This window comes from Peromyscus eremicus, chromosome 5, assembly GCF_949786415.1.
Source record: "Peromyscus eremicus chromosome 5, PerEre_H2_v1, whole genome shotgun sequence".
In the NCBI taxonomy this organism is placed as follows: Eukaryota; Metazoa; Chordata; class Mammalia; order Rodentia; family Cricetidae; genus Peromyscus; species Peromyscus eremicus.
The window spans coordinates 44,245,504-44,272,691 of NC_081420.1; the positions used below are offsets into that span (position 1 = coordinate 44,245,504).

Sequence of the window (27,188 nt, forward strand, 5' to 3'; positions counted from 1 at the left end):
GGTCAGTCTGGGTGTCTGCATGTAGAAGAATATGAATAGATCCGTACTTACCACCCTGCACAAAACTCAAGTCCAAGTGAATCAAAAACCCCAACAAAAAACCAGATACACTCAACCTGGTAAGGAGAAAGTGGGGAGTAGTCTTGAACGCATTGGCAGAGGAGAAGGCTTTCTGAACAGCATACCAAGAGCACAGACACTAAAATCAACAACTAAAAATGGGACCTTATAAAACTGAAAAGCTCCTGTAAGGCAAAGGACACAGTCATTCTGAAAAGGTGGCAACATATAGAATGGGAAAAGACTTTTTTTTCCAACTCCACATCAGCTAAAGGATTAAGAAACTAGATACCAAAACAACAACAACAACAACACCCCTAAACAATCCTATTAAAATAGGGTATACATCTAAACAGAGAATTCTCAATAGAGGAAACTCAAATGGCCAAGAAACACTGAAAGAACATCAACATCTTTAGCCATCAGGGAAATTCACATCAAAACTACTTTGAGATTCCATTTTACACCTGTCAGAATGGCTAAGACCAATAACACAAGTGACAGCTCTGCTGGTGATGATGTGGAATAAAGGGAACACTCATCCACTGCTGGTGAGAGTGCAAACTTGTACAGCCACTTTGGAAATTAATATGGTGGTTCCTTAGAAGGTTGGCAATCATTCTACCTCAAGATCCATCTATATCATTCTTGGCATATACTCAAAAGACACCTCATCCCACCACAAGGATACTTGCTCAACCATATTCATTTCTGCTTTATTCATGATAATTCACAACTGGAAACAACCTAGATGTCTCTCAACTGAAGAATGGATAAAGAAAATGTGGTATATTCACACAATATCATATTATTCAGTTAGTTAAAAAATGACATTGTGAAATTGCAGGCAAATGGATGGAACTAGAAAAAATCATCCTGAGTGAGGTAACCCACACTCAGAAAGATAGATATAATATGTATTCACTTATAAATGGATATTAGCCATTAAGTAAATGATAATCAAGCTACATTCTACAGACCTAGAGAGGTTAGGTAAAGAGAAACTACTCTAGAGGGGATACATGGATCTCCCTGGTAAATGGAAATAGAATAGATTTTATAGGTGGACTGGATGTGCAGGGGAAGAGGGGAGCAGGTGGGGGCAGGTTGAGGGGGAAGTGATGGAGGGAGTGAATGTAAGGGGAGTCAGCTGGAATTGAGTGGGGTACTTGGGGAGTGGTATGGAAATCTAGTGCAGTGGAAACTTCCTGGAATCTATGAGGGTAACCCTAACTAGGACTCTTAGTAATAGAGGATATAGAGTTTGAACTGTCTATCTTTTGTAGTCAGGCAAGGCTTCTAGTGGTGGGACTGGGTTATACTCAGTTGAGTTATTGGCCAGTGGGGTCCCATGAAGGTCCCTAAACTACTCAGGCTGATGCTAGGACAGAGGTTGTTCTCTGAAAATAACAGTGGGGCCTCATTGCTGAGGACAAGATCCACATAGCTCCTTGAATGCGGAGAGGTCAAGCTGGTACCTACGTGAAGCCTTCACCCCTACATTCTAGTCTCTTTGGCATGGAAAGGTACTCTGCAGGCTACAGAAAGAGAAATCTGGACACTAACCCAGTCACAAAACCCTTGATGTACAATCTATCCTGCCTGCAAGATGTGCTGGGACGGTGGTAGAACCGAACTTGTGGAAGTGGCCAACCAATGTCTGGTTTAACTTAAGACCCATGCCACAAGAGGGAGCCCATGCCTTGCATTGCCTGGATGTCCAGAAAATAGATAATTCAGAGACCTAAGGTATAATGAGACACAACTGGCAAAAAGAATAAATGAAATTATTCCTAATGATATTCTGTTATACTTACAGATCAATGCCTTGTCCAGTCATCATCAGAGAGACTTCCTCTGGCAGTAGATGAGATGGGTGCAGACCCACAGCCAGATATTATCCAGAGAGAAAGAGAGTCTAAATTCTTCAATTTAGAGGAGGTCTCCATAGGTTTCCTCCACTTGGAGCTCAGGGAACCCCACTAAAGAGTGGGAGGAAAGTCTGTAGGAGTTAAGAGGGGATGGAGTATACCAGGAAAATATGGCCCACTGAATCAGCTAAGCAGAGCTCATAAGGACTCCCAGAGACTGAAGTGGCAAGCACGGGGCTTGCATGGGTCAGTACCAGGTCCTCTGGCTGTATGTTATGGCTGTTAGCTTGTTTTTTTTTTTTTTTTGTGGGACTCCTAATTGTGGGAGAAGGTTTTCTCTGACTCTTTTGCCTGCATTTGGGACTCTTTTCCTCCTATTGGATTGCCTTGTCCAGCCTCAGTATGAGGGATTTTACCTTGCCATATTGTATCCTGTTTTGTTGTGTTTGGTTATTATCTCTTGGAGGCCTGCTCTTTTCTGAATGAGAATAGAAGGGGAATGGATCTAGGGGAGAGGGGAGATGGGGGGAAGTTGGGAGGACTAGAGGGAGGGGGAACTGTGGTCAGGATGTATTGTATGAGAGAAGAATCTATTTTCAATTAAAAATATATGGCCAAGCATTTATGTTTTCATCTATCTATCTATCTATCTATCTATCTATCTATCTATCTATCTATCTATCTATCTATCCATCTATCTATCTATTTGTTGTGTGTGTGCATGTGAGTACCACAGAGCATATATGGATGCTATTTATTTGTTTGTTTATTTATTTATTTAATTTTTTATTGTGTGTGTGCATGTGAGTACCACAGAGCATATATGGATGTTAGAGAATCACTTGTAAGACACAGTTGTCTCCTTCCACTCTGTAAGCTATGGAGATCAAACTCAAGTTGTTGGGTGTTTTGGGGAGAAGGATTCCGCCTTAGGTTTTAAACAATCTTAATGATTATTGTTTATTATTTTATGTGTATTGGTGTCTTGCCTGTATGTTTGTTTGTCCACCATATATATGAGGTTCCTGTAAGCCAGAAGAAAATCTTGGATTCCCCTGGGATTGTAGCTACAGATGATTGTGAGCTGCCATGTGGATGCTGGCAACTGAACCTGGGTCTTCTAGAAGTGCTGCAGAGTGCTCTTGACTGCTGACTTACCTCCTCTGCCACCCAATAGTGTTTTAAAAGTAAAATATTTAGTAACATTTACATAATTAAACATTACATTAATTACCGTGTAGTACAAATGCAACAGAGATTATATATACAGAAGATTAGATATACTTGATAGCATTTCTTTTTTACAATATCTAAAAAGGCTGCTTTGTAAGTAACAGATCAACAAAATTTGTAGAGTAAATTAAGATGTAACTAAAGTGTGTTTTGCATTTAATAACAACACTTTCCTTCCATTTTCCTAAGAAATGTTTGGTAGAATCATCAACATTAATAAATGTCCTTATATTGAGGCTCGTCTGGTGTGCTGGTTAGTTTTTCTTGTCAATTTGATACAACATAGAGTCACCTTGGAAGAGAGAACCTCAATTGAGGAATTGTCCAGATCACATTGGCCTATAGCTTTGTCTATGAGAGACTGTCTTGATTGACAATTGAAGTGGGAGGGCCCTTCTCACTTGGGTGGTACCATACCTAGGCAGATGGGTCTGGGCTGTAGAAGAAAGTTACCTGGGCATGAGCCAGAAAGTAAGTTAGTAAGCAGCCTTCTTCCATGGTTTCTGCTTGAGTTCCTGCCCTGACTTTCCTTAATGATAGATTGTACCTGGAAGTGTAAGACAAATAAACCCCATCCTCCACTAAGCTGATTTTGTGCAGAGTATTTAATCATAGCAATAGAATAATACACCTGGAGTATGCTGTATAGCTCACCCATATAAGAGGTCTATCAATTTAACGTGAGATTTGGAAAGGATACCTGTATACCATGATATTTAAGTGGCGTACATGCAGCTTTTCTGTCTCTATCTGCTATTACTTGGATGTGGTTTGAGTGTGGTTCCAAGAATTCTTGTTTAGTCAATTCAAGCTTAGTCCTCAGCTTGACAATGTTGGGATATGGTGGAACATATAAGAAGAATATAGTAGAAATGGAAGATGTAAGTTAGCTGGGTCATGGGAGTATCTGTCCTCAAAATAAATTAAGGTAGTTCTCGTGGGATTCCAGTTCTCATTAGAATAATGAAATCCTACTTTCTGTCTGCCTGTTTCATAATGTGGTTGATCTCTCTTGCATATGCTTCATGTACTGTGATGGTGTTCTCCACGAGGTCCTCACTGGACCTCAGCTGAGACTGGTGTTTTGCTCTTAAATCTCTAAGATGTGAAGTAAATAAGTCCCTGCTCTAGAGTAGTGCTATGATGCTCATATTTCTTGATGTATTTTTTGTGTGTCTTTGGAAAGGACACTTACTCATCTGATGCTTTTATTTCTAGAACTTCAAAGGATAACATATTCTCTTTTTGAGATGTCTGCTAAGATGCACCCTTTCAGTTGCTGAAAATCAAAATAAAATACATCTCATGAAAGACACTTAAAATTCTTTGGAAAAAACATTTGAAAGTATAAAGGCATTTCAGAATCATGTTCTAATGTACTAAACTGTGTTGTAATTAGAAATAGTACAGTGTAAGGATAGAGTATAATGATGATATTGTATTTAGGGTTTCTTTTTTTGGTGAAGGTTTTAAGAGATTTTATTAATGAATTTTATGTTCTTATATTTTATTTTTACTTATTCTTCTGAGAATAGTTTTGGACACGATGTTTAGTAAATGTTTCTTACAGTTGAAGGGTACAGAATCTATTTAATAGAATACACTTACAAAAATATTATCACCATTATTTCCTTGATGATAGCAGTTCAAGTAATTTATTGGAGCTTTTTTGTTTGCATAAACATTCTTCATTTATCCTGTAATTCTTTTTATGGGATCTTACAATGTGATAATTTTATTAAAATTATAGTTCTATTATGTGGGAAAAGTTGTTGAAGGTTTGGAAGTCCCTCAAAAAATCTGATTAATCTTTACCTCTCCTTTCAGCTTGCAGCCATTAGTGATGTGTTTGTGGAAAACTATGTCCCTGGCAAACTTTCTGAGATGGGCCTAGGATATGAAGATGTAGACAAGATTGCTCCTCACATCATCTACTGTTCCATCACAGGTATTTCAACCCCGTGCTATCTTTAGTGAGATTTTTTTCTTCTATAAGAAACTTGCATTCCTTCTCCCAAAGCCACAGAAACTGCTGAACAGAACTATTAAGGACCTAAACTGGACATTTCATAGATTTAGTGGTTATTTGTATTTCTTTTCTGAATTGGAAATTCACATTTATACATAATTATAGTTAGGATCAAAAGGTTTTCTGGGCCTTCAGTTATTATTGTGGAACCTTGAGTTTTCTTCCACTTCTCAAATTCTGTAGTTTAAAAAAATTCTTATTTATTTTATGTCTATGAGTGACCTGTCTCAATGCACACCCAGAAGAGGAAATCAGATCTCATTACATATAGTTGTGAGCCACCATGTGGTTGCTGGGAATTGAACTCAACCTGGAAGAGCAGCTAGTGTTCTTAACCACTGAGCCATTTCTCCAGCCCTTTATCTTTTTTTTTTTTTTTTTAAACTCAGGGTCTCATCTAGACCATGCTGACCTTTGAACCTTCTATGTTGTAGCTGAGGATGATCTTGAACTCCTAATCCTTCTGTCTCCATTTTCTGAGTGCTAGGCTTACAAGTGTGTGCTATCATAATGGCCTCAAAATGTCCGATATAATGAAGAAAAGTCCTTGGAGAAAGATGATATAAGCTAGTATTTCTCAGCTAAGAGGAAAATGGGTGGATCCCATGGTTTTTAGTGGTAGGGCTAGGGGATTAAGGAGGAATGGGGCAAGGCAGTCTGGAATAAAACTCCTGTCATTTTTCTTGATTTCCCTTCATTACTACCTCCTGACAATCTTTAGAATAATATCTGCACAGTGTCCTGAATTGCTAAGGGACCTGAGGCTATATAACTATTTAATGGTAAATAGTTTTAAAATCCAAGCTTCTTACATTAAAAATGTTAAACATTCTTAGACACCATGGAAATACAAATCAAACTTGCATTGAGATTCTGCCTCCCCCAGTCAGAGTGGCTAACCTTAAGAAAACAAGCAACAAAACACTTTGGTGGTGGTCGGGGCTGGGGTGAGGGGGGCTGGGAATCGTACACCTTTGATGAGAGTGTAAATTTTTCTGGTGACTGTGGAAATGAATAAGAATAGTATCTCAAAAACCTAAAGTTAGAAATAACATATGATTCAGCTATACCACTCCTGGGTCTATGCCAAAATGGATCAAAGTCAGCATATGTTAGAAATATCTAATAGTGCTTATTACCGCACTACTCACAATAGCTTTGTTATGGAATCAGTGTAGTTTGACCATCAACACATAAACAGATAAAGAAAATGTAGTGTAGAGACACAATTAAGTTTTAATTAACTATAAAGAAGAAAGAAATTATGTCAGTTATAGAAAAATGGATGAAACTGGAGATCATTATGTTAAACAAAATAAGACTCAGAAAGACAAAGATTGCATGTTTTCTCTCATATGTTGAATCTAGAGTTTTAAAAACATGAAATCAGAAGAGAGGCTATTTGGAAAGAGGAATAAGGTTCATCAGGAAGGGGTAGGAAATTTTGCTGTGGGTAAATATGATCAAAATAGATACATAAATGAAAATTACATCATGAAACCCATTATTGTGTAAATTACTATATAATAAATCCCCCAGGCTTTTTGATTTAATATTAAGTGATTCATCACCTTCCATCCTTTGACAGTCATTCTGAAATGCTATGGTGAAACACCATGGTCAGAACAACTTGGGGAGGAAAGGGTATATTTCATCCTAGTGCTTATCGTACAACATCCAGGTAAATCAGGGAAGGGACTTAAGGCAGGAACCTGGAAGCAGGAACTGAAGTAGAGGCCACAGAGGAGTGAGTCCTGCTTACTGGCTTGCTCCCCATGACTGCTTAGTCTGCTTTCTTACAGCACACAGGACCACGGTGGCACCAGCAACAGTAAGATAGGCCCTCCCACATCTGTCATCAAGAAAGTGCACCACAGACTTGCCCACAGGCCAATCTGGTGGGGACATTTTCTCAGTTGAGGTTTCCACTTCCCATATGACTTAGCTTGTGTCACACTAACAGAAGACTGGCCAGCACAAGTGCTGACATGCGCTTTGTGATCATAGGATGTTGAGCAGCTCTACCTGAGATTTGCTTTGGCCACTCTCTTTCATCTATTGTTAATCATATTTGGAGCAAAGCAATTAGTCAGAAAGTCTAGTCAACAGATCATTTGAAAGCAGAAATCATCTATGAGATGGATGTGAGTTTGTGTGGATATAAAGCAAGATTCATTTCTTTTGTAGAAGTTTGTCATTCTTGCTAGATTTCTTTTTAATTTTTAAAACTAAGACTGATTATACCAGTCTAACATTGCACATGTCATCATGGGGATTCTTGTCTTTCCTGATGTTTCTCAGGGTTGCTACTGTATTGTCAGTGCTGCCCAAGTCCAATTCAGCCCTCTTTGGAGTTGGCTCTATTACTGATGAGAGTAATGTTCAAATGCCTGGGATTTGCTTTAACGAAGCCCGACAATTGTATAGTTGAAATTGCCCCAATCTGTGAAATCTGGCACACTGAGTGAAAATGCTAAACTGATTTCAAATGCGGAAGGGCCTGATTATTATTTCTGTGGTCCTTATCATTTCAAAGGAAGCTAAATGTGAACAGTAGGGGGCAGTGTTTAAAAAGCTATTGTTTTTTAACAATTACTTTTTGCAAAAACTGCATTGCTTTCTGTGAACCTGAGTAGGGCAAATCTCTAATGGTACAGATTTATATTTTTAAAATGGAAGACTTTAAAAATTATATTAATATTATTAATATTTTTTTAAAATTGAAAATAATTTAAAATTATTATTAAAATTTAAATGGTCACTCTATACCTCTCTATACTTGTAGATCTACAAAGGAACCTCTCTTAACAATGTAAAATTGTGTCTTTGGAGCATTTTTTTAATAAAAAAATTTAGCAGCATGAATCCTTTTCATCACACTTAAAAATATTTCTTTTTTTCTATTTGTCCACTCCATTACTCTTTCTTTCTGGAAGGATAAACATGACAGTATTTGACTAGATTGAATTTTGGTGGGAACAGTGAATATCTTTTAATAAAACTTCCTTTGGGATGGGGAATTTGGGAAAGGAGGTGGCTTGGAAAATGAAACTTTGATTTTGCTTCTCCATCATTAGTATCTTCTTAATCTCCACCCTGTATGGATAGGATTCGTCTTGAAGAAAGGGCCTGGCAAGGGATACTAAGGGCTCAATTCAGAGAACATACCCAAGGGTTTAGACTTACTCTTTAGCTCTAAGTAGAAAGACCTTGGAGCATGCCTCTGAAGCACAAGGAGAGCATATATTAGAACCAAAGGACAAGAATAGCCAAGCCAGTTTTTAGTAAGAACCATGGCAGCATATTTCCCTGTTAAATATTAAGGCTGAGTCATTTATGTTGTGAGTGTACTATGTCAGAAACATAGATAATCATATTTGTGTCTTTATTCCATGTCAGATTTGTTGAGTAATAATAAATTCATAAGGTATGGCAGTTTTGTTGGCAGCAGTTTGTTGAGCAGCCCATTCTTCTCCATAGATCTAGCTGAGCAAATACAAGTTATTTTATCATAATTTTATTTACTAATATTAACTCTCAGATCAGAGCTTTCATTACACATCACACAGTAAATTTCTGTATATGTATATTATAGAATGGTTTCAAAGGGGTTAAAAAGGCCATAGCAGAATTAAAGGAGTTTCAAAGAGGCCTGAGAGGCAGAACTGATAGAGATGGAAAGAGTCTATGGGATAACAAAATGATGCTGCAGATGTTGCTGCTGAGTCAGGCTGCAGGGCCCAAGCAGAGCTGCAGAAATGAGGTTTAGTGGAAGCTATAGAGGCAAAGGGCAGGACTGGATCTAGACAGATGAATGGGTGGATGGACAGATAGCAATTCAAGAAAACTGTGTCAAGAGTGAAAATGGAGCTGAGCTGAAGTCTCTGGGACAACCAGGAGCCCATCCTCCCTGTCCATCCTGGGACATACGCTGGGTAGTCAGTTGACAGGTTGGTGTGACAAATACCATTGCAGTGTTGTGTCCCCTTGTTCATGGGGTATGGGTGAGGCAGTTATACTCCTTTGTCAGTCTGGTATATCTGATAATTTCTTGATCCTGTTTAATTAATTTATTTATTTGATATGGTTTAAATAGCCCATATGCTTCTATAGTCCACATTTACTTAATAAATTTATAGGGTTGTGCCCTTTCTTACTTTAGGAATGAGTTGTTTATCAGCCCGTGCTTTGTGGTTGGGACTGGACAGACGGTGCTTTGTACATGTCCACCAAAGTACAGAGTGAAATGCTGCTTGCAAAATGGAGTCTGTACAATGCAATTCACAGTCAGAAAACCTCCTGTTTTAGACAATATAAAGTAACTTAGGGTAGTGCACAGCCTGATCTCAACAAATGTATTTTTCAGACAATTATGGTAGAATCAGTTCCTAGCAGTATGAAGAAAGGCAATGAGCTTTTAGTTGGTTCTATATATTGAAAAATGTTTTAAGTCCTAAGTATGAAAATTCAAACTTTAAAATATTTTGAAAATATTATGTTTTGAGACTATTAGAGGAAAATATCTTCATGACTAAAGTGTAAGGAAGAGTTTTGTAGACAACACAGAGTACAAACCACAAAGAAAAATGTTGGTCAATTTGACTACTTTTTAAAATTAAAAACTTTTGTGCATCAAAAGGTACCATTAAAAAGTTAAAAGATAAGTCATAAAATCTTGGAAGAAAAATCCAGAATGAAAAAAATCAAATTAAATAGGAAAAAGAGGTCTAGTTCAACAGAAAAAAGAATAAGCTCTAAAAAGGAAACTTAAAATTAGTAAATATGATATTCAGCCTGATTTTTCTTCAGGAAAATGCCAAGTTAAAGAAATGCACTCCTAGCCGGGCGGTGGTGGCTCACGCCTTTAATCCCAGCACTCGGGAGGCAGAGCTAGGCGGATCTCTGTGAATTCGAGGCCAGCCTGGGCTACCAAGTGAGTCCCAGGAAAGGTGCAAAGCTACACAGAGAAACCCTGTCTCGAAAAACCAAAAAAAAAAAAAAAAACCAAAAAAAAAAAAAAAGAAATGAGTTTAATAAACACTTAAGTCTAACATCACAAAACATGAGCACCCCCATGAAGCCTTTGTACATTGCTGGTAAGAACATGTGCTGGCTGGTTTTATGTCAACTTGATACAAGGTAGAGTCAGTTGAGAGATGGCAACCTCATTTGAGAAAATGCCTCCATAAGATGGGGCTCTAGACAAGCCTATAGAGCATTTTCTTAATTAGTGATTGGTGGGGGAGGACCCAGCTCATTGTAGGTGGTGCCACCCCTGGGCTGATGGTCCTGGGTTCTATAGGAAAACAGGCTGAGCAAATCATGAGGAGCAAGGCAGTAAGCAACCCCCACACCGCCGTCCAACCCACCCTATGGCCTCTGCATTAGCTCTTGACTCCAGGTTCCTGCCCTATTTGTGTTCCTGTCTGGACTTCCTTCAGTGATGGACTATGATGAGGAAGTGTAAGCCAAATGAACCCTTTCTTCCCCATATTTCTTTTGGTCATGTTTCATCATAGCAATAGTAACTGTGGGCATTTGGTATACCTGATGGGAAGCCATTTAAAAGGTCTTGTGAAATTGTACTTGTAACGTACAATTTTATTTCTGCTTGTAGAAAATGAAGGTTTCCTGAATTTTCTACAGTTCAAAAAAAATTGAGAAAGAAAGTTTTAATAACAGAAGCAACATTAGGACAAGGGAGGGAGAATAGAGGTGAATGATCAAAATACATTGTAATCATATATGAAAATATCAGTGAAACCCATTATTATGTATAGTTCATGTGCTAAAAAAATGAATAAAATTAAAGTAATCCTCTTAATCCTCAGATGGTCACATAGCATTAGACATATTTTTACATTGAATAAGTAATCAATATGGATCTGACAGGCTTTGAAACTAAAAGAACCCCATGGTCATCTAACATAAAACTACTTGTATAAACCCCGAGCATTGTGTTGCCTTCTCTTCAGTCAGGAAATAGATTTTCCCCAGAATTTCAGAATGTTGTAGCCATCTGCCTAGCCTCATAGTGAGTTTGATATATTTACATTTCATACTAAACACATTATTTAAACAAATGATGATTCCATCTGCAAGAGAAGAGAAATTAGTGAATAATCACAAGATTTCAAAACAGCCCTAAAGTAAGCACTGAGATATGTGTCTGCAGCTGTGGGCTGATTCCAGAAAGTGACTTTGTACCTTCCTGCTGTCCCCTAATGCATAACCTTTTATCTTCAAATGTTTTCCCCACACACACATGCAACAGATGTGCTATAAACAGACACTGTCTTCGTTCCCACTCTTCTTTGTAAACCTGCACTATTTACCTCCTAGAGGATGAAATCCCAGGAAAGTTCTCTATATACTTTTTGTTATTATTTCATTTAAAGTATTTAAAAAGCCTAGTCCAATTTAATATTAAAGCTTAAGATCAGGGCATGATGCTATATGCCATCCCAGCACTTGGGGAAGGCAGAGGTAGGAGACAAAGACTTCAAGGCTAGCCTCTGTTACATAGCTAGTTGGTGGCTAGTCGGCATTGTAGGAGACCCTCTCTTAAAAATAAATTAAAAAAATGAACAACTTTCAGACTCTATCTAGTTCAATTTATGACTTCCCCTTTTCTCTATATTGGGCCTGCTTTGTTGGAAATTTGAAGAAAGGAAAGGAGGAAAGAACAGAGGGAGAAAGACTTAGAAAATCATAGCCAATTTCTTTTCTTATTTTAAAAATATTTTATTATTTGGGAAAAATTATCGTATTTTGACCATATTCACTTCTCCCCCCAACTCTTCCCAGATCATCCCCCTATTCCATACCCACTCAACTTTGTGTCCTCATTTTTTTTAAACTTATTTAGTTCATTTAGTACTGCCTGTATGCTTTTGGGGGTGTGACCATCCACTGGAACGTTTTGGTGTTTCAGAGGGCACACACTAAAGAAAATTAACTCTCCATTTTCCAGCAGCTATCAGTTACTCATCATTTAGCGTGGGGACTGGGTGACACCTTCTGGCTTGATGCTGGGATTTTTGTCTGGCTTCAGCTTGTACAGGTCTTATGCTGTCATAATTTTGTGTAAACAGGAATCTAAAACTGAAGACTGCTTTATGAAAAATTCTTTAAAATAGATTAATTTAAGAAAAAGGAAGATGGTGGCACCTGCCGTGGAGCTCCAAGGTGTCTGAGAGACCCATGGAGGCGCCAAAGGGAAAGGAGTCTGCAGAGCCCCAAATAACTCCAGAACAGTTTAAAAAAAAATCTAAAAAATAGACTCATGAAAGATGGCAGAACAGAGCCGCTAGAGGCAGAGACTGACAATCTATAGCCTGGAGCTCCTGCAGAAGTAGGTCAGTACTGGCCAGTCCCAGCATAGAGCCACCAAGGCTATGGCTCCTGCTGCTTGCTCTGCTGGGAGATGGAAAGCTCAGAGCAGCAGTGCTCCCACAGTCTACAAGCACAACAATCATGCCCAGGTCCAGAACCTAGGATAGGGTGGTGTGCAGCAGCCTGGAGATCCCTCAGAACATGTCGTTACTGAATAGGGTTGCTCTAGCATGGAGCCACTGTGGCTGGGAGACAGAGCCAGGAGAGCCTTACAAGCACAAAGGTTGAGCTGGGTGAGGCTCACAGTGACAGAGTCTGTTCAGAACTTGTCCCTGGATTCCCTGCCTAGCCCCATTATCACCCCGATTCTGGGTAACAGCAGGATATCTGAGACGAGTCTCCAAAATAGTCCAGTATTTATGGTGCTTCAGGAACCAGAAACTTTAAACCAGACCAACGACTCACTAAAACGAGTATTTGCATGTAAAGCTGTTTGGACAAAAAATATACTATGTGACACATTGCAGTTTCCAGTGCCACTACCACAAACGAATATTGGATGGAGAGGTGGGGAAGATAGAGGAACCAAGTGGTGAACTAGAGACACATGGCGGTGACAAGTGTGAGAGAAGGCTGCAATGGATGGAGAAACATGTCCTTATTGTGTAGGGCCAACAGGGTGGTGTGCAGCAGCCTGGAGCTTGCACAGACTCAGCACCTGAACACACTGCCCAGCCTTGGTTCTGAGCAACCACAGGATGTCCGAGATGAAGAACAGTTCATTTTCTGGATTGGACCTCCTCAAAACACCTCTGTGGTCCATGTGCTGCCACTGGAGGCCACTTTGGTATCTGTGGGCCACTGCCCTAGCATGTGTTGAAGTCTGAGTTCCATGTGGATGTCTTTGATCCTACAGCAGCCAGGGCCCTGTTGATGTCAGTGGCCCAAGTTTCTACCAAAGGCCACGCAGCTGTTTGTGGTCTGTGCTGCCGCATGAAGCCATGTTGATGTCTGTGGGCCATGATGCCGCTAGGGGCCATGTTGATGTGAGTGGCCTGTGCAGCCACCTGAGGCCATGTTGATATCAGCGGTCTGTGCTGCCCCTGAAGTCATGTCAATGTCCATGGGCAGTGCCACTGCCGAGGGCCATGTCTTGGTCTGTGGTCCTACTGCAGCTGGGGGCAGTGTTAATGTCCATAGTCATGTTACCATCAAAGGCCATGTGGATGTTCTTGGCCTGTGCTGCTGTGGAAGGCTATGATGGTATCTGTGGCCTGTGCTTTGGCAGAGGGCCATGTTGATGTCTGTGGTCTGTACTTCTACTTTGAGGTCTGTGGCACATATTGATGCTGGAGACCATGTGGAAGTCCATGATCCATGCTTGGGATAGCTGTAAAGGGCAAGGAAGCTAATTTTGCTATGGTATTGACGACTGCAGACTCACAGTTGGGAGTGGGAATGGAACGCTTCTGTGACAACCCCTATTCCTCTCCTCACCAAGTAACAGCCTAGACAGAAAGCCATAGAAGAGAATTCCTAAAAATTGTAGCTCTCCAGTGTTGATGGCTTCTAGTGGGGGGTACAGGTGTTGAAGGACTCAGTTTTCTTTAAGAGGCTGGCCACCAGTTTGACCAAGCTCCACTGAGTATATGGGCAACACAAGTTGGATGACTCCCTTTTTCCTCTTCTTTTTTTTTTGGGGGGGGGTCACTAGGGTAGAGGGCAGACCTGGGAGGACTGGGAAGTGAGTGTGATCAGGGTTCATGGTGTAAAATTCCCAAATAATCAATAAAAATATTATGTAAAATATAGATTAATTTTATATAAAAATTTATTGTTTTATTTTTATAAGACATTGAGAATATTGATTAAAATTTTTTCATGACTTCTTCCTTTATTATTGTTACATATACATATATATATATATATATGTGTGTGTGTGTGTGTGTGTGTGTGTGTGTGTATAAATACAACCTACTAAATCCATTTAGTGTTGCTAGTATGTATGTGTTTAGGGCTGACCACTTGAGATTAGAAAACCTATCAGAGGACTCATCCTTGGAGGACTGATTCTTCCTCATCTAGTAGCCATTAGTTGCCTATAACTCTTCATTTAGAGGTGAGATCATGTGAGATTTCCCCTATCCACTTTGAAATATCAGTCAGTGTTGTCACTGTGCAGGTCTTGTTTAGGCAACAATATTGTTAAGACTTCATGGGAACAGTTTCCTGTGCCATATAGAAGACACTGTCTCATAGTAGATGTCCTGGTCCTCCATCTCTTATGATCTTTCAACTCCTTCTTCTGTGATGTTTTCTGGGCCTTAAGTGTAGGGCTTATATTGTATTTTTGACCAGTTGTGGATTTCTGTGATGGTTTCCATCTGCTGAAAAACAAGCTTCTTTGATGAGGGACAACTACAGTTATTTGTGCCTCTAAGGATAGGTTTAGAATGCAGTAGGGAATTATATTGATTTAGGAAAGTGGTAGTAGTAGGTTCTCCTTCAGGGCTCTTGACCTCATCATCTGTGGGTAGTTGGCCAAGTTTATAGAACCCAGTGTGAATTTTCTTCTATTGATCAGGCCTTAAGTCCACTTGGTTGTTGTTTTCCCCTGAGATGTAAGTGCCACTATTGCCTCCTTGGACATATCATGCTCCCCTGGTCATTGTGGTTCATAGGCATTACAGTTGGATAGGCCTGTTAATTGCTTTTTCTCCCTTGACATCTTACACAGCACCTCCAGACGTTATGAGAGCTAGTCTTCAAGGAGGAGACTTCCAGATCAGTGCCAGCTTTATCTCTTGAAGTCATGTTTCTGAAGTATATGATGTCTTTAGCAATAGGGTCCTACCTTCAAATTGTGGGAGACAATCAAAGACAACAGCAATAGCCTATATTTTTTTTGAGGAATCTTTTGGATTCTTTGACCAACCACTCAAAGTGGAGCTTTTCTTGCTTGGTGCTAGGGTTTTTATTAGATAGTTAATGGTTCTTGGGGGATCATTATCACCCCAAATGACATAACTTCACCTAAGTTATTTATGTATACATGTTCACTAATATATATTACATATGTATTCTTCAGTAAACATAAATATTTCCCTATGTGTTTTTCAACGTCCTCAGTGTTACCTTTCCCTCTTTCCTTCCTCTTTCTCTGTATTACGCTTCCTCTCCTCTCCCTAGTTAAAGTCTTCTCTTTTGTCCCCCATTTTCACTGTCATAGCACCTGTGTCCAACTATGTCTACCTCTAAAGCTTCTTCTCTCTCTCCACATCATGGTTCTTTTTTCTTTCCTAGTTTCTGAAGTTGCTCCACATTATTGACTCACATTTAAAGATTAGGATATAGAATCCACAAATAAAAGAGAACATGTGACATTTGTCTTTTCTGAGTCTGGGTTATCTTATTTAGTATAATAATTTTCTACTTCCATCCACTGATCTGAAAATTTCAGGATTTTATTTTTCTTTATAGCCGAATACTACTTCATAGTATATGTACAACATTTTCATTATCCACTTATCAGTTGAAAGACATTTAGGTTGTTCCCATGTACTTGCTATTATTAATAGAGTGCCAGTGAACATGGCTGAGCAAGAATATTTGCAGTAGAATATTACACTCACTGGGAATATACCAAGGAGAAGTATAGCTGGATCATGTGGTAGATTTATTTTTCTAGCTTTTTGAGAATTTTTCACACTGATTTCCAGAGTGGCTGCACCATTTTGTAATCCCACCAACAGTGGTAGAGGTTTCTCCTTCCCCCACACCCCTCCAGTATTTGTTTTCATGAGCTTTAGCAGTCTGACTGGGGTGAAATGAAATCTCAGTGTTGTTTTATTTTGCACTTCTCATTCATTCCTTTAGGATCCATTTCTTCCATGCCATTTGTGATTTCTTTAGAGTCAAACCTTTCCAGGGAAAACATGAATTATAGGGTACCAAAACCAAAACTAAAACAAACCCCACCCCTCTCTCAACAAAACAAAACAAAAAACCCAGAAAGCCAGTGCTTGAGCAGCTATTTATTCAGTAGCTCTCCGGGTTTCTGAGCTTTGCTGTTGGCCCTGTCTGTGGAGGGAGTGCTCTAAGTTTCTCTTAGACACAAATTACAGTTCTTTGTGGCTTTTTGTGGTCATCTATATCCAAGGTACACTGCTAATATCCCTTGGTGCTGTGGGGGACCTTTCATGGGTATGGTTCCTTTAAAAACCAACTAGTAATGGTTTCCTGATGGGTCATTTGGCTCACAGGGAAAAAGCCCTCTTCCTCTTTGGCAAGAGGGCTATTTCTCTGTTTTGCTGTTTTTCTGATGTAGCCATGACCTCTATGATGCTGTTTTTGAAGTCACCATTATGTGGCCCTATGGTGGGTAGATTGTTCTTCCTCTATGTAGAGATGGATTGCATTGGACTCTTTATGAGGAAGTCCTTTCTAAATATCTCATATTTTTCCACCTTTTCTTGAGTATTCTTTGGTGGATGAAGAAATCTAAGGATAATGAACCTTCTTTCATAATCTTTTAGTATGTCTTGCTTTGATGTCCCTGCATGTGGGCAATTCTCTGTGGATTTGAAGACTCGGTTGAAAAAGACAAGTGGTCCTGTTTGAACATTCTTTAGCTCAACTCTTGCTTAAGAAATACATTTTTTTTCATGGAGTGAAGGATAGCAATTCTCCAGTAGTGTTTACCTGAGAGTTTGTACAAGATCTTGCTATCTTTTCTTCTCTCACCTCTGTTTTCTTTTGAGTATATATAAGGACAAAATAATTAATATAAAGTAATTAATATATTTTCATCACTCATCACATAAACCATAATTGACACTTATGTTAACAAAGCACAGGTTACTGATGAAAAAGCTTAGTAAGATTGCTTAGCCAAGTTCTATGGGATTCTTTTTTATTTTTTTTTATTTTTATTTATTTATTTATTTTTTTATCCATGCATTTACTAGGACCACTCCAAGATAAACAATGAACTTGCATCTTCAAATTGAAGGGGCAATGATTTGCAAGGGTATTACTTTGACAGGCAAACTGCCCTCCACTAGAAATATTGACACACTAGCTTCTTTTTTTTTTTAATTTTTATTTTGCAATACAATTCAGTTCTACATATCAGCCACAGATTCCCTTGTTCTCCCCCCTCCCGCCCCCCTCACCTTCCCCCCAGCCCGCCCCCCATTCCAATCTCCTCCAGGGCAAAGCCTTCCCCACAGACTGAGATCAACCTGGTGGACTCAGTCCAGGTAGGTCCAGTCCCCTCCTCCCATGCCGAGCCAAGGGACCCTGCATAGGCCCCAGGTTTCAAACAGCCAACTCATGCAATGAGCACAGGACCCGGTCCCACTGCCTGGATGCCTCCCAAACAGATCAGGCCAATCAACTGTCTCACCCACTCAGAGGGCCTGATCCAGTTGGTGACCCCTCAGCCATTGGTTCATATTTCATGTGTTTCCGTTTGTTTGGCTATTTGTCTCTGTGCTTTATCCGACCTTGGTCTCAACAATTCTCGCTCATATAAACCCTCCTCATTCTCGCTAATTGGACTCCCAGAGATCCACCTGGGGCCTAGTCATGGATCTCTGCATCCAGATCCCTCAGTAGTTGGATGAGGTTTCTAGCACGACAATTAGGGTGTTTGGCCATCCCATCACCAGAGTAGGTCAGTTCGGACTGTCTCTCGACCATTGCCAGCAGTCTGTTGTGGGGGTATCTTTGTGGATTTCTGTGGGCCTCTCTAGCACTTTGTTTCTTCCTATTCTCATGTGGTCTTCATTTACCATGGTCTCCTATTCCTTGTTCTCCCTCTCTGTTGTTGATCCAGCTGGGATCTCCCACTCACCCAAGCTCTCTTTCCCTCGACCCTCGCCCTTCACTACCCCCACTCATGTCCAGGCTGTTCATGTAGATCTCATTCCATTTCTCTGTCGTTGGGCGATCCCTGTGTCTTTCTTGGGGTCCTGTTTTTAATAGGTGAAGAGACAGAGACTCAGAGAAAATGCGTTTTTATGTCTGATGAAGAATGGATGGTTGTGTAGAAATGCAGATAAAAGGTTCTGATCACATGGAAATAAAATGGTAAGACTTTAAAAATATCAGTAGTGTGAACATGAAATTTCTGTCTTCAAGAATTTTAAGTATGAAAAGATAATATTTAATATGATTAAATGATATTACTAACTTAACATAAATTTTCAACTATTTAAAATCAAGTAAAAAGATCATTTTTCCATATACCAGATTTCAAAATAAATGTTTTTTCCCAACAGTAAAGATGATACTGAGTTACTTCTGAGTATTAGGATTATAGTTAGAAGTATTAGACTATAGTGAGAAGAATTAGGACTATTGTGATAGTTTCCTATGAACTGTGAGGTTAAGAAGTTCTACTGGACTGGTGATGGACATGCTAGTTCTTGTTTGTAATCCCAGAACTTGGGAAGTGGAGGCAGGAGGACTGTCAGTTCAGGGCTAGCTTGGGCACCATAGCAAGGTTCTATTTCAAGAAGGTTCTATCTCAGACAAGGACTGAACCTGTAGCATAATGATACATACAGTGCTTGCCTAGCCTAAGCAAGGCCCTGGGTTCTACGCTTCATAGGCAACCCTCCCAGCCACCCCTCTAAAAACAACCCTACTGGACTATGAATAAAATGATGATGTATTATGTTAAAAAAGGAAATTGCTCTTCTTAAAGTAACTTGTCTGCTGGGGATAACTATAGGTATCTAAGTACCATTTATCATGAAACTATTTCATAACAAAAGCTTATAAATGTGGGACTTTACTACAGTTTCTGCATAATTTTTCTTTTCTTTCTTTCTTTTTCTTTTTCTTTTTTGTTTGAGACAGGGTTTCTCTGTGTATCCTTGGCTATCCTAGAACTGGCTCTGGAGACCAGGCTGGCCTCAGACTCAGAGATTCGCTTGCCTCTGTCTCCTGAGTACTGGGATTAAAAAGACACTGCCCAGCAATGTTCTTTTTCTTTTTTTATTGATTGTTGAAAGAGAAACCCAAGACCTAAGAGAAGTTGAGCTTTTTTCTCTATATGCTCTGAAATTCTAGATCTCTTAGAACTAAACATTTGCTATAAATGTATTATGCTCTTTATCCATCAAAATAAATTGGATTATCATTAACTGTCTAACTTTTGATATATGGATACAATAGTTCACAGTTTAAAGACTCTTTTGGAGGGCTTTGGGAGGTGGTTCAGTAGATAAAGCACTGGCTATGCAAACATGAGGAACTGTTTGGATCCCCAGCAGGCATGTGAAATCTTGGTGTGGTGGCATGCTTCTGTAACCCCACTCCTGGGGTGGTGAAGACAGGCAAATCCTGGGGGTGCACTGGCTAGCCAATATGAAATAGTGAGCTCCAGCTTCACAGAGAGACTCTGTCTTAAAAAACAAGGTGGAGATAAACAGAGACACCAGATAAGCAGAAGACCCAGGCAGAAAGACAACTTCCTTACCTTATACATGCATGCATGGGTGAGCATATGTACAAACACCCCACCCCCACAAAAGAATTTCTTGGGAATCAGGGACCAGAAAAAGAAAAAGATGACAATTTTAGTTAATGTGAAAGTAGTAATTATTTTAAAACCTTTACAAATTGAGTGTTTCACAGATTGTGTCAAATAAATGTGCCAAGGCTTAGCCACCTTCCAAGAACTCTTTCATCAAAACTAAATAGTTTCCCTTTATAGTAATAGGCCTGGGGAAAAATCCATAATTTAAAAGAAGCAATGATAGATAAGAAGACATTTTATACTTAAAAGGATAAAGAATAAGTGTTAGAGTTAAGATAGCATTTCATGGATGCTAATGATTTTTTCCATTCTTCGGATGGTCTTTTAAGCCAGCACAGTGCAGCATTACATTCTCATCCTTTATTTGAACCACAGCATATTTATTCACAAGGTCAAAAGTATGTAGAACAAGAGTCATGAATGCTAGACTCAGGAATATTGATAGACTCCAATTGCAGAACCAAGGATATCTGGCTGTGGAGACTGTAAACCCCACAGAAGTGTCACAAATGAAAAATAGCAAAGCTAAAAATATTGGCAAAAACTTGATTATGGGAAAGACTAGTCTCACAAACAGCCTGTTAAAAATAGGCAAAGGACTTGAATATACATTTCTCCTAAAAATATGTACAGCCGGGTGGTGGGGGTATACACCTCTAATCCCAGCACTAGGGAAGCAGAGGCAGGGAGATCTCTGTGAGTTTGAGGACAGCCTGGTCTATAGAGTGAGTGCCAGGACAGCCAGGGCTACACAGAGAAACCTTGTCTTGAAAAAACCAAAACAACAACAACAACAACAAAACAAAACAACAAAACAAAACCCCAAACACACACACACACACACACACACACACACACACACACACACACACACACGCATGCACACACGCACACATGCACGTGGGGAAGGGGAGAATTGACAAGTACAAGGAAAGATGTTCAATATTAGCAATTAAATAATGTTTAATAGATCTATATAAATAAAAAGAATATGAGATATTACTTCATCCCTACTAGGATGGCTACAAAAGGAAGGAGGAGTGGTAGGAAAGAAGAAAGAAAGGTTGACAGGGATGTGGAGAAATTAGAATCCTTGTTGAGTGTCAGGGTAGAGTACCTGCAATCCTAGCTCTTGGGAGGCTTGGGCAGGGGGATCAATAGTCTGAGGTCAGCCCAAGTAGCATAACAAACTCTGTCTCAAAAATAAAATTGGAAACTTTGTGTACAAAACAGCAATAAGATTTAAACATACATTCCAGGTGTAGTGGCACAAATGTGTGTAATCTCAGTACTCAGAGGACTGAGATAGGAGGATGGTACTAGTCTGAGCTACATACCCAGGCCTTATCTTCAAAAAATTTAAGCAGAAGAACTATTATATAATTCAGCAATTCCACTTCGGGGTAGATTCCTAAAAGAATCCAGATCTTGACAAGATTTATAGACCCATGTTCACAGCAGCTTAATTCCAATAGCTTTAATGTAGAAGCAATTCAAGTTTCCATTGACTAATGAAATAATAAACAAAGCACACACACACAGACATGTGCGCACATACATTGAAGCATTTTTCAACTTAAAAAGGAAGGAAACTAAACTGAGGAACATGTTACTAAACAGATGAGCTTTAAAGACCTTATGCCAAGTAAAGTAAGACAATCAAGAAAAAAAAAAGGGAAATTCTGTTTGAGTTTATTGGTATATGTTACCCCGAACAGTCAAATTAAGAGAGAAAGTAGAATAGTGGTTGCCATGGTTTAGGGGAGAGTGGAGTAGGGAACTGTTCAATAAGTACAGGTTTTAAGGGTAAAAGCCGATGGAAATTGCTGAGAGCCACCACATCAACTATACAGCAATATGAATGCACTTAATGGCTTGTATGGTGTACTTTTTAAAAAGTGAAAAGCAGTGAAGACTAATCCAGTCTGTGAGGAATGCTATGAGAGATATTCAGATTATTATGCCACAACCATTAAGCCATTTTTTAACATGTGTTGTTTACCCATCTATTCAATGACTGGGTATTGAGCAGATAAAATAGGCTTTTGTCCAGTAACAAATTGAGACTGTGTGTACACATTAAATGCACTTTACCTTAAGAGTGTTGTTTTCTCTTTTCTTTCAACCTAAAGAACGAGCACAGTATTAATCATGTAGCTGACACTTGTTTGTTGCTAAATAATGACCAGTATTTCATGTTGTGAGTCTAAATCCTATTTATACACTAATTTATGTCTTTAGATTCTTATTGCTATTGACCTTATTTTATCATTCTAGTGTTATAATTTATCATTTTTAATATTGTCTACAAAATTTTCAAGTATTGAGGAAACAGAATTTAATGAACACTTTTGGATGAGAATTGTCTGTTATAATAAATAGATACCATGATTACTGCTTTTACCTTAAAATGGAAAAAGATGCTGTTTTTTTCAGCTTTCTTGCAGATTACCTACCTCTCCCACTGTACCACTGTGGGACTATCTGTAGTCTAGAATTCTAATCATAAATTTAGGTAGCAATTCCAAGAGCTATTTTCCCTGCCACCCTCCCCTTTCAGCTAGCCCACCAACCACCAAATGTATAGAACAAGAGTAAAAATGAGTATTAAAGGCTACTTTATAGAAAAAGACCAAATGAGATATAAAGGCAGGCCTTTTAGAATAACCCCTGACTTTTCAGTGGAGACTCTGAAGGGCCTAGCCCTGGATGGATGCTCTACAAGCTCTGAAAAACCACAGATGCCAACCCATAATACCCTATTTATCGTAATAGAAGGAAAACGAAAAATATTTCATGATAAAAGCAAGTTTAAGCAATTTCTGTCCACTAATGCAGTTCTACAAAAGACACTAGAAGGAAACCTTCAGTCTGAAAAGAACATTAGCTACACTTAAGAGGACCTAATGATTAAATAATCCTAGTACAATTAACCAAAGGAGGTCTAAAAAAACCAATAACAACACCACAACAGCAAAATAATTGGAATTAATATTGCTCAATAATAACTCTCAATATTAATAGTTTGATTGCGCAATGAAGAGGCACAGATTAACAGATTGGATTAGAAAACAATTTCCATATTTCTCTTGCCTGCAAGAAACATTCCCACCATTAAGGACAGATACCATATTAGGGTAAAAGGATAGAAAAAGGTATCCTAAGAAAACAGATCCAAGAAGCAAGCAGGAATAGATATTTTAATATCTGACAAAATAGACTACAAATTGAAACTAATCAGAAGAGATAGGGAAGGACACTGCATACTCATTAAAAAATATCCATTAAGAGGATATTATAATTCTAAACACTTATGCACTGAATATAAGGGTATCCAGTTTCATAAAAGAAACACTACTAAATCTGAAATTACATATTGATCCCCACACAGTGATGGTATTGGCATAAAAACAGACACATTGATCAATGGAGTTGAATTGAAGACCCAGACATAAGTCCACATACTCCTAGAAACTGTCTTATTTTCGCCAAAGAATAAAAAAAAAATACAGCAGAGAAAAGAAAACATCTTTAACAAATGGAGTAGTTTATACTAGATGGCTATGTGTAGAAGAATGAAAATAGATCTTACCTAATACCCTACACAAAATTCAACCACAAATGGGTCAAGAACCTCAACATAAGACCAAATATCCTGAATCTGATATAAGAGAAAGTAGGGAGTACGCCTGTACTCACGGGCACAGGAAAGACTTTCTGAATAGGATTATCAAATAGCTGACATTAAGACCAACAATAAATGGTACCACATGAAGTGAAAAATCCTTATGTACAGCAAAGGACATCACCTTTTAAAAAAAGAGATAGCCTACAGAATGGGATTTTTTTAAAAACCAATTTTATATCTGATAGAGGGTTAGTATCTAGAATATACAAAGAACTAAAAAAAAAACCCTGAACATCAAAAAACCCTCCCAAATACACATTAAATATGAAATATAGAACTAAATAGAGAATTCTCAAAAGATGAAACACAAAGTACTGAGAAATATTTAAAAATATAAAACATCCTTAGCCATCAGTGAAATGCCAAATTAAAACTACCTTGAAATTTCATCTTATCCTAGTCAGAATGTCCACGATCAATAAAACAAAGGACAGTGCATGCTTGTGAGGATTCAGGGGAAAGGATTCATTGTTGGTAGAGGACAAACAGATACAGATATGATAGAAGTTGGTGTGGAGGTTCCCCACAAAGCTCAAAATAGATCTACCACAAGCTCTAACTATACCACTCTTGAAGAATCTACCTTTTACTACAGAGATACAGTCACATTCGTTGCTGCTCTATTCAAAATAGCCAGAAATTGGAAACAAGCTAGGTGTCCCTCAACAGATGAATGGATATTGAAAATATGATGCATCTACAAAATGGAATATTATTCAGCTATTAAGAAAAGTGAAATCACAAAATTTATAGGTAAATGGATGAAGCTAGGAATAGTCATCCTGAATGTGGTAACCCAGACCAAGGGAGACAAACATTGCATGACTTCTCTATATGAAGGTGTTAGCTTTTAAGCTTTAGATATGTGTGTTTCAGTTAGAATAACCACAGAGATTAGGTAGCTAGTAAGGGATCAAGGATGAGGAGAGAATCTTTTAAGGAAGAGGAACTAGAATATGGTATTATAAAGGGATAAAGGAGAAATTAGAATAGGGGCATTAAATGGGAAGGAGAATGGGAGGACAGGATATGGGTGAGAATGTATAGTAGAGCATTTAATGCTAAAGGTCTTTTGAAAAGCCATGCAGAAGCCTTCTACTGTAGAAGCTTCCCAAATATATGCATATATAAAGTAAATTTAAGTGGAGTTACCATATAATGGGGGAGATAGTGCTCCAACTAGACACCATGTTCTACCAAATAAAACCTTCAGTACCAGGAATGGGTTATGTAAATTTTGAGTTATTGGGCAAAGAGGTCCCATAGATCCCATCTCGAGTATTACAGACTCTTGCCAATGTTATTCTTTAGCCCCCACAACCTCATGGTAAGACTCTATTACTGAAGACACCGCACACTTATATAATCAAACACAGAGAAGTTGAGCTGGTGCCCAACTAGAAGATTCACCCCCTATGGACTGGGTTTCATATTGATGGAAGGTGCTGTTCATGCTACCAGAAGAGAAAAGTAATCACCAGTCTCCCAGATATTAACCCTTCAAATACTGCCAAGCATAAGAATATGCCTGCAAGATGTACCCATTGGTGCAACAGTGGCATAAATGTCATGGAAGTAACCAGCCACTTAAAAAATGGAATCTAAGACCTGTTCCATGAGTGGGATCTATACCTGACATTGTTAATGAAGCCAAGAATTTAAGACTAGATAGGTCATGAGCCTAAGGAGAAACCCTATCAGTTTCACTCTAATGAATTAACATAGCAATAAAACTCCTAAATGATACTGCTGAAAGTTTATCAGAAAAGTTTCTTCTTGAAGTAGACGGTAACTAACACAGAGACTAATGACAATGTGCAGAGAGTGAGAGGTTTGGAGCACTCATTCCTCCCCTCAAGGCTTGGGGATCTATGTGGAAAAGGAGGCAAAAATACCGTTAGAGCCAGACAACTCTAAGGAAACGGTTTACATGTATGTCAGAGACTGTCATAGCATGCTCAAGCCCTGTACAGGTTCAAGCCATAGAAATTCTGAGCTGTGGATACAAAGTCTCAGCTATGGCCTGAGAGGGGGAAAATCAATTTTCTTTGATGAAGTGATACTGGGTATATCAATCACACTTCAGGCCAGGCCTCATGCTCAGGAATAGTGGCCAACACAAAACAAATTCCATTTTGTGCCTTTTGAAACTTATTTAGAGAATTCTTTATTAGTTTCTCTAATCAAACCCAGGTAGATTAGACCTTACATATTTAATACCATGTGTTACCCCGTACAAATGGAAAAAAAAATCAAATTTAATGTTTCTACACCAACATGGCTGTTAACTTTTGTACAATGCCAACTCAGCATGATAAACTGGGGTACTTTTTTCTAAAGTTGTCAGCACACAGATAAAGTTTCAAAAGATTAAAATTGTTTATGAGTATATCTTACATTTATGTAAAAAGACCAATAATAGCAGTATGTTATGCATCAGTAGCAGCAACAGTTTTTAAGGTTCAGCCATCATTTGATGAAAGCTTTAGAGATGTCAGCATACTCTTCTATTTTTTTCTAAGAGAGAAAAAGAACAGGAGGTTGGATGGGTAGAGAGGGAGGATCTGGGAGGAGTTGGAGAAGTAGAAAGAATATGAACAAAATATATTGGGTGGAAAATTCAAAAAATTAGAAGTAGAAAAGATGATACTACAATTATTTAAAAAGTTTCTAAGAAATGTAATTTTTTTGTTTTTCCATATTTTCCTGGAAAATAAGGAAATATTATTATTTCCTTATGGAGTCCAGCTAGACATTTCAGCCATGTTTCTTTCAGCACTGTGAGAAAAGGCATTAGCATGGGGCCAGACTTGACCTTAGTTAAGGTATATCAGAATCTTACTTTCTTTTTTTTTTTTTTTTTTTTTGGTTTTTCGAGACAGGGTTTCTCTGTGTAGCTTTGCGCCTTTTCCTGGAACTCACTTGGTAGCCCAGGCTGGCCTCGAACTCACAGAGATCCACCTGGCTCTGCCTCCCGAGTGCTGGGATTAAAGGCGTGCGCCACCACCGCCCGGCTAGAATCTTACTTTCTTACTTCCTCATCATCCTAACACCTGACCCTTCTACTCTTCTTTGCCTGTGATGCCTCAGGCTGTTGCCTCCCACACACTCCTCAGGGCCATTTGAAGCCCAGCATACTCACGCAGTGATTCTTCTAAGCTGTATATATTTTTGTTCACCACAGAAATATTCTTTTTAAAAGGTAATGTTTTTTATTAATTCTTTGAGAATTCCATACAATGTATTTTGATCATATTCACCCCCCATTTCTCCCTCCAGCTCTTCCCATGTCCCCCCACTATCCATCCCTTCTTTTTCTTTATTATTTTTATATGTACATGTACATATAAATATATAAATATTACCTACTGAGTCCATTTAGTCTTGATCATATGACAATATTCTTAGGGCTGACCACTTGGT

General features: G+C 38.7%; 1 protein-coding gene across 3 annotated transcripts in view; it reads left to right on the plus strand.

Moving 5' to 3' along the window:
- Sugct (succinyl-CoA:glutarate-CoA transferase) overlaps window positions 1-27,188 on the plus strand; it is a 721,641-nt gene that overhangs the window by 39,842 nt on the left and 654,611 nt on the right. For all 3 annotated transcript variants that reach the window (XM_059263379.1, XM_059263377.1, XM_059263378.1), the window contains one exon: window positions 4,992-5,112. In XM_059263379.1, the coding sequence (XP_059119362.1) occupies window positions 4,992-5,112 (121 nt within the window). The remainder of the gene's footprint in view (window positions 1-4,991; window positions 5,113-27,188) is intronic.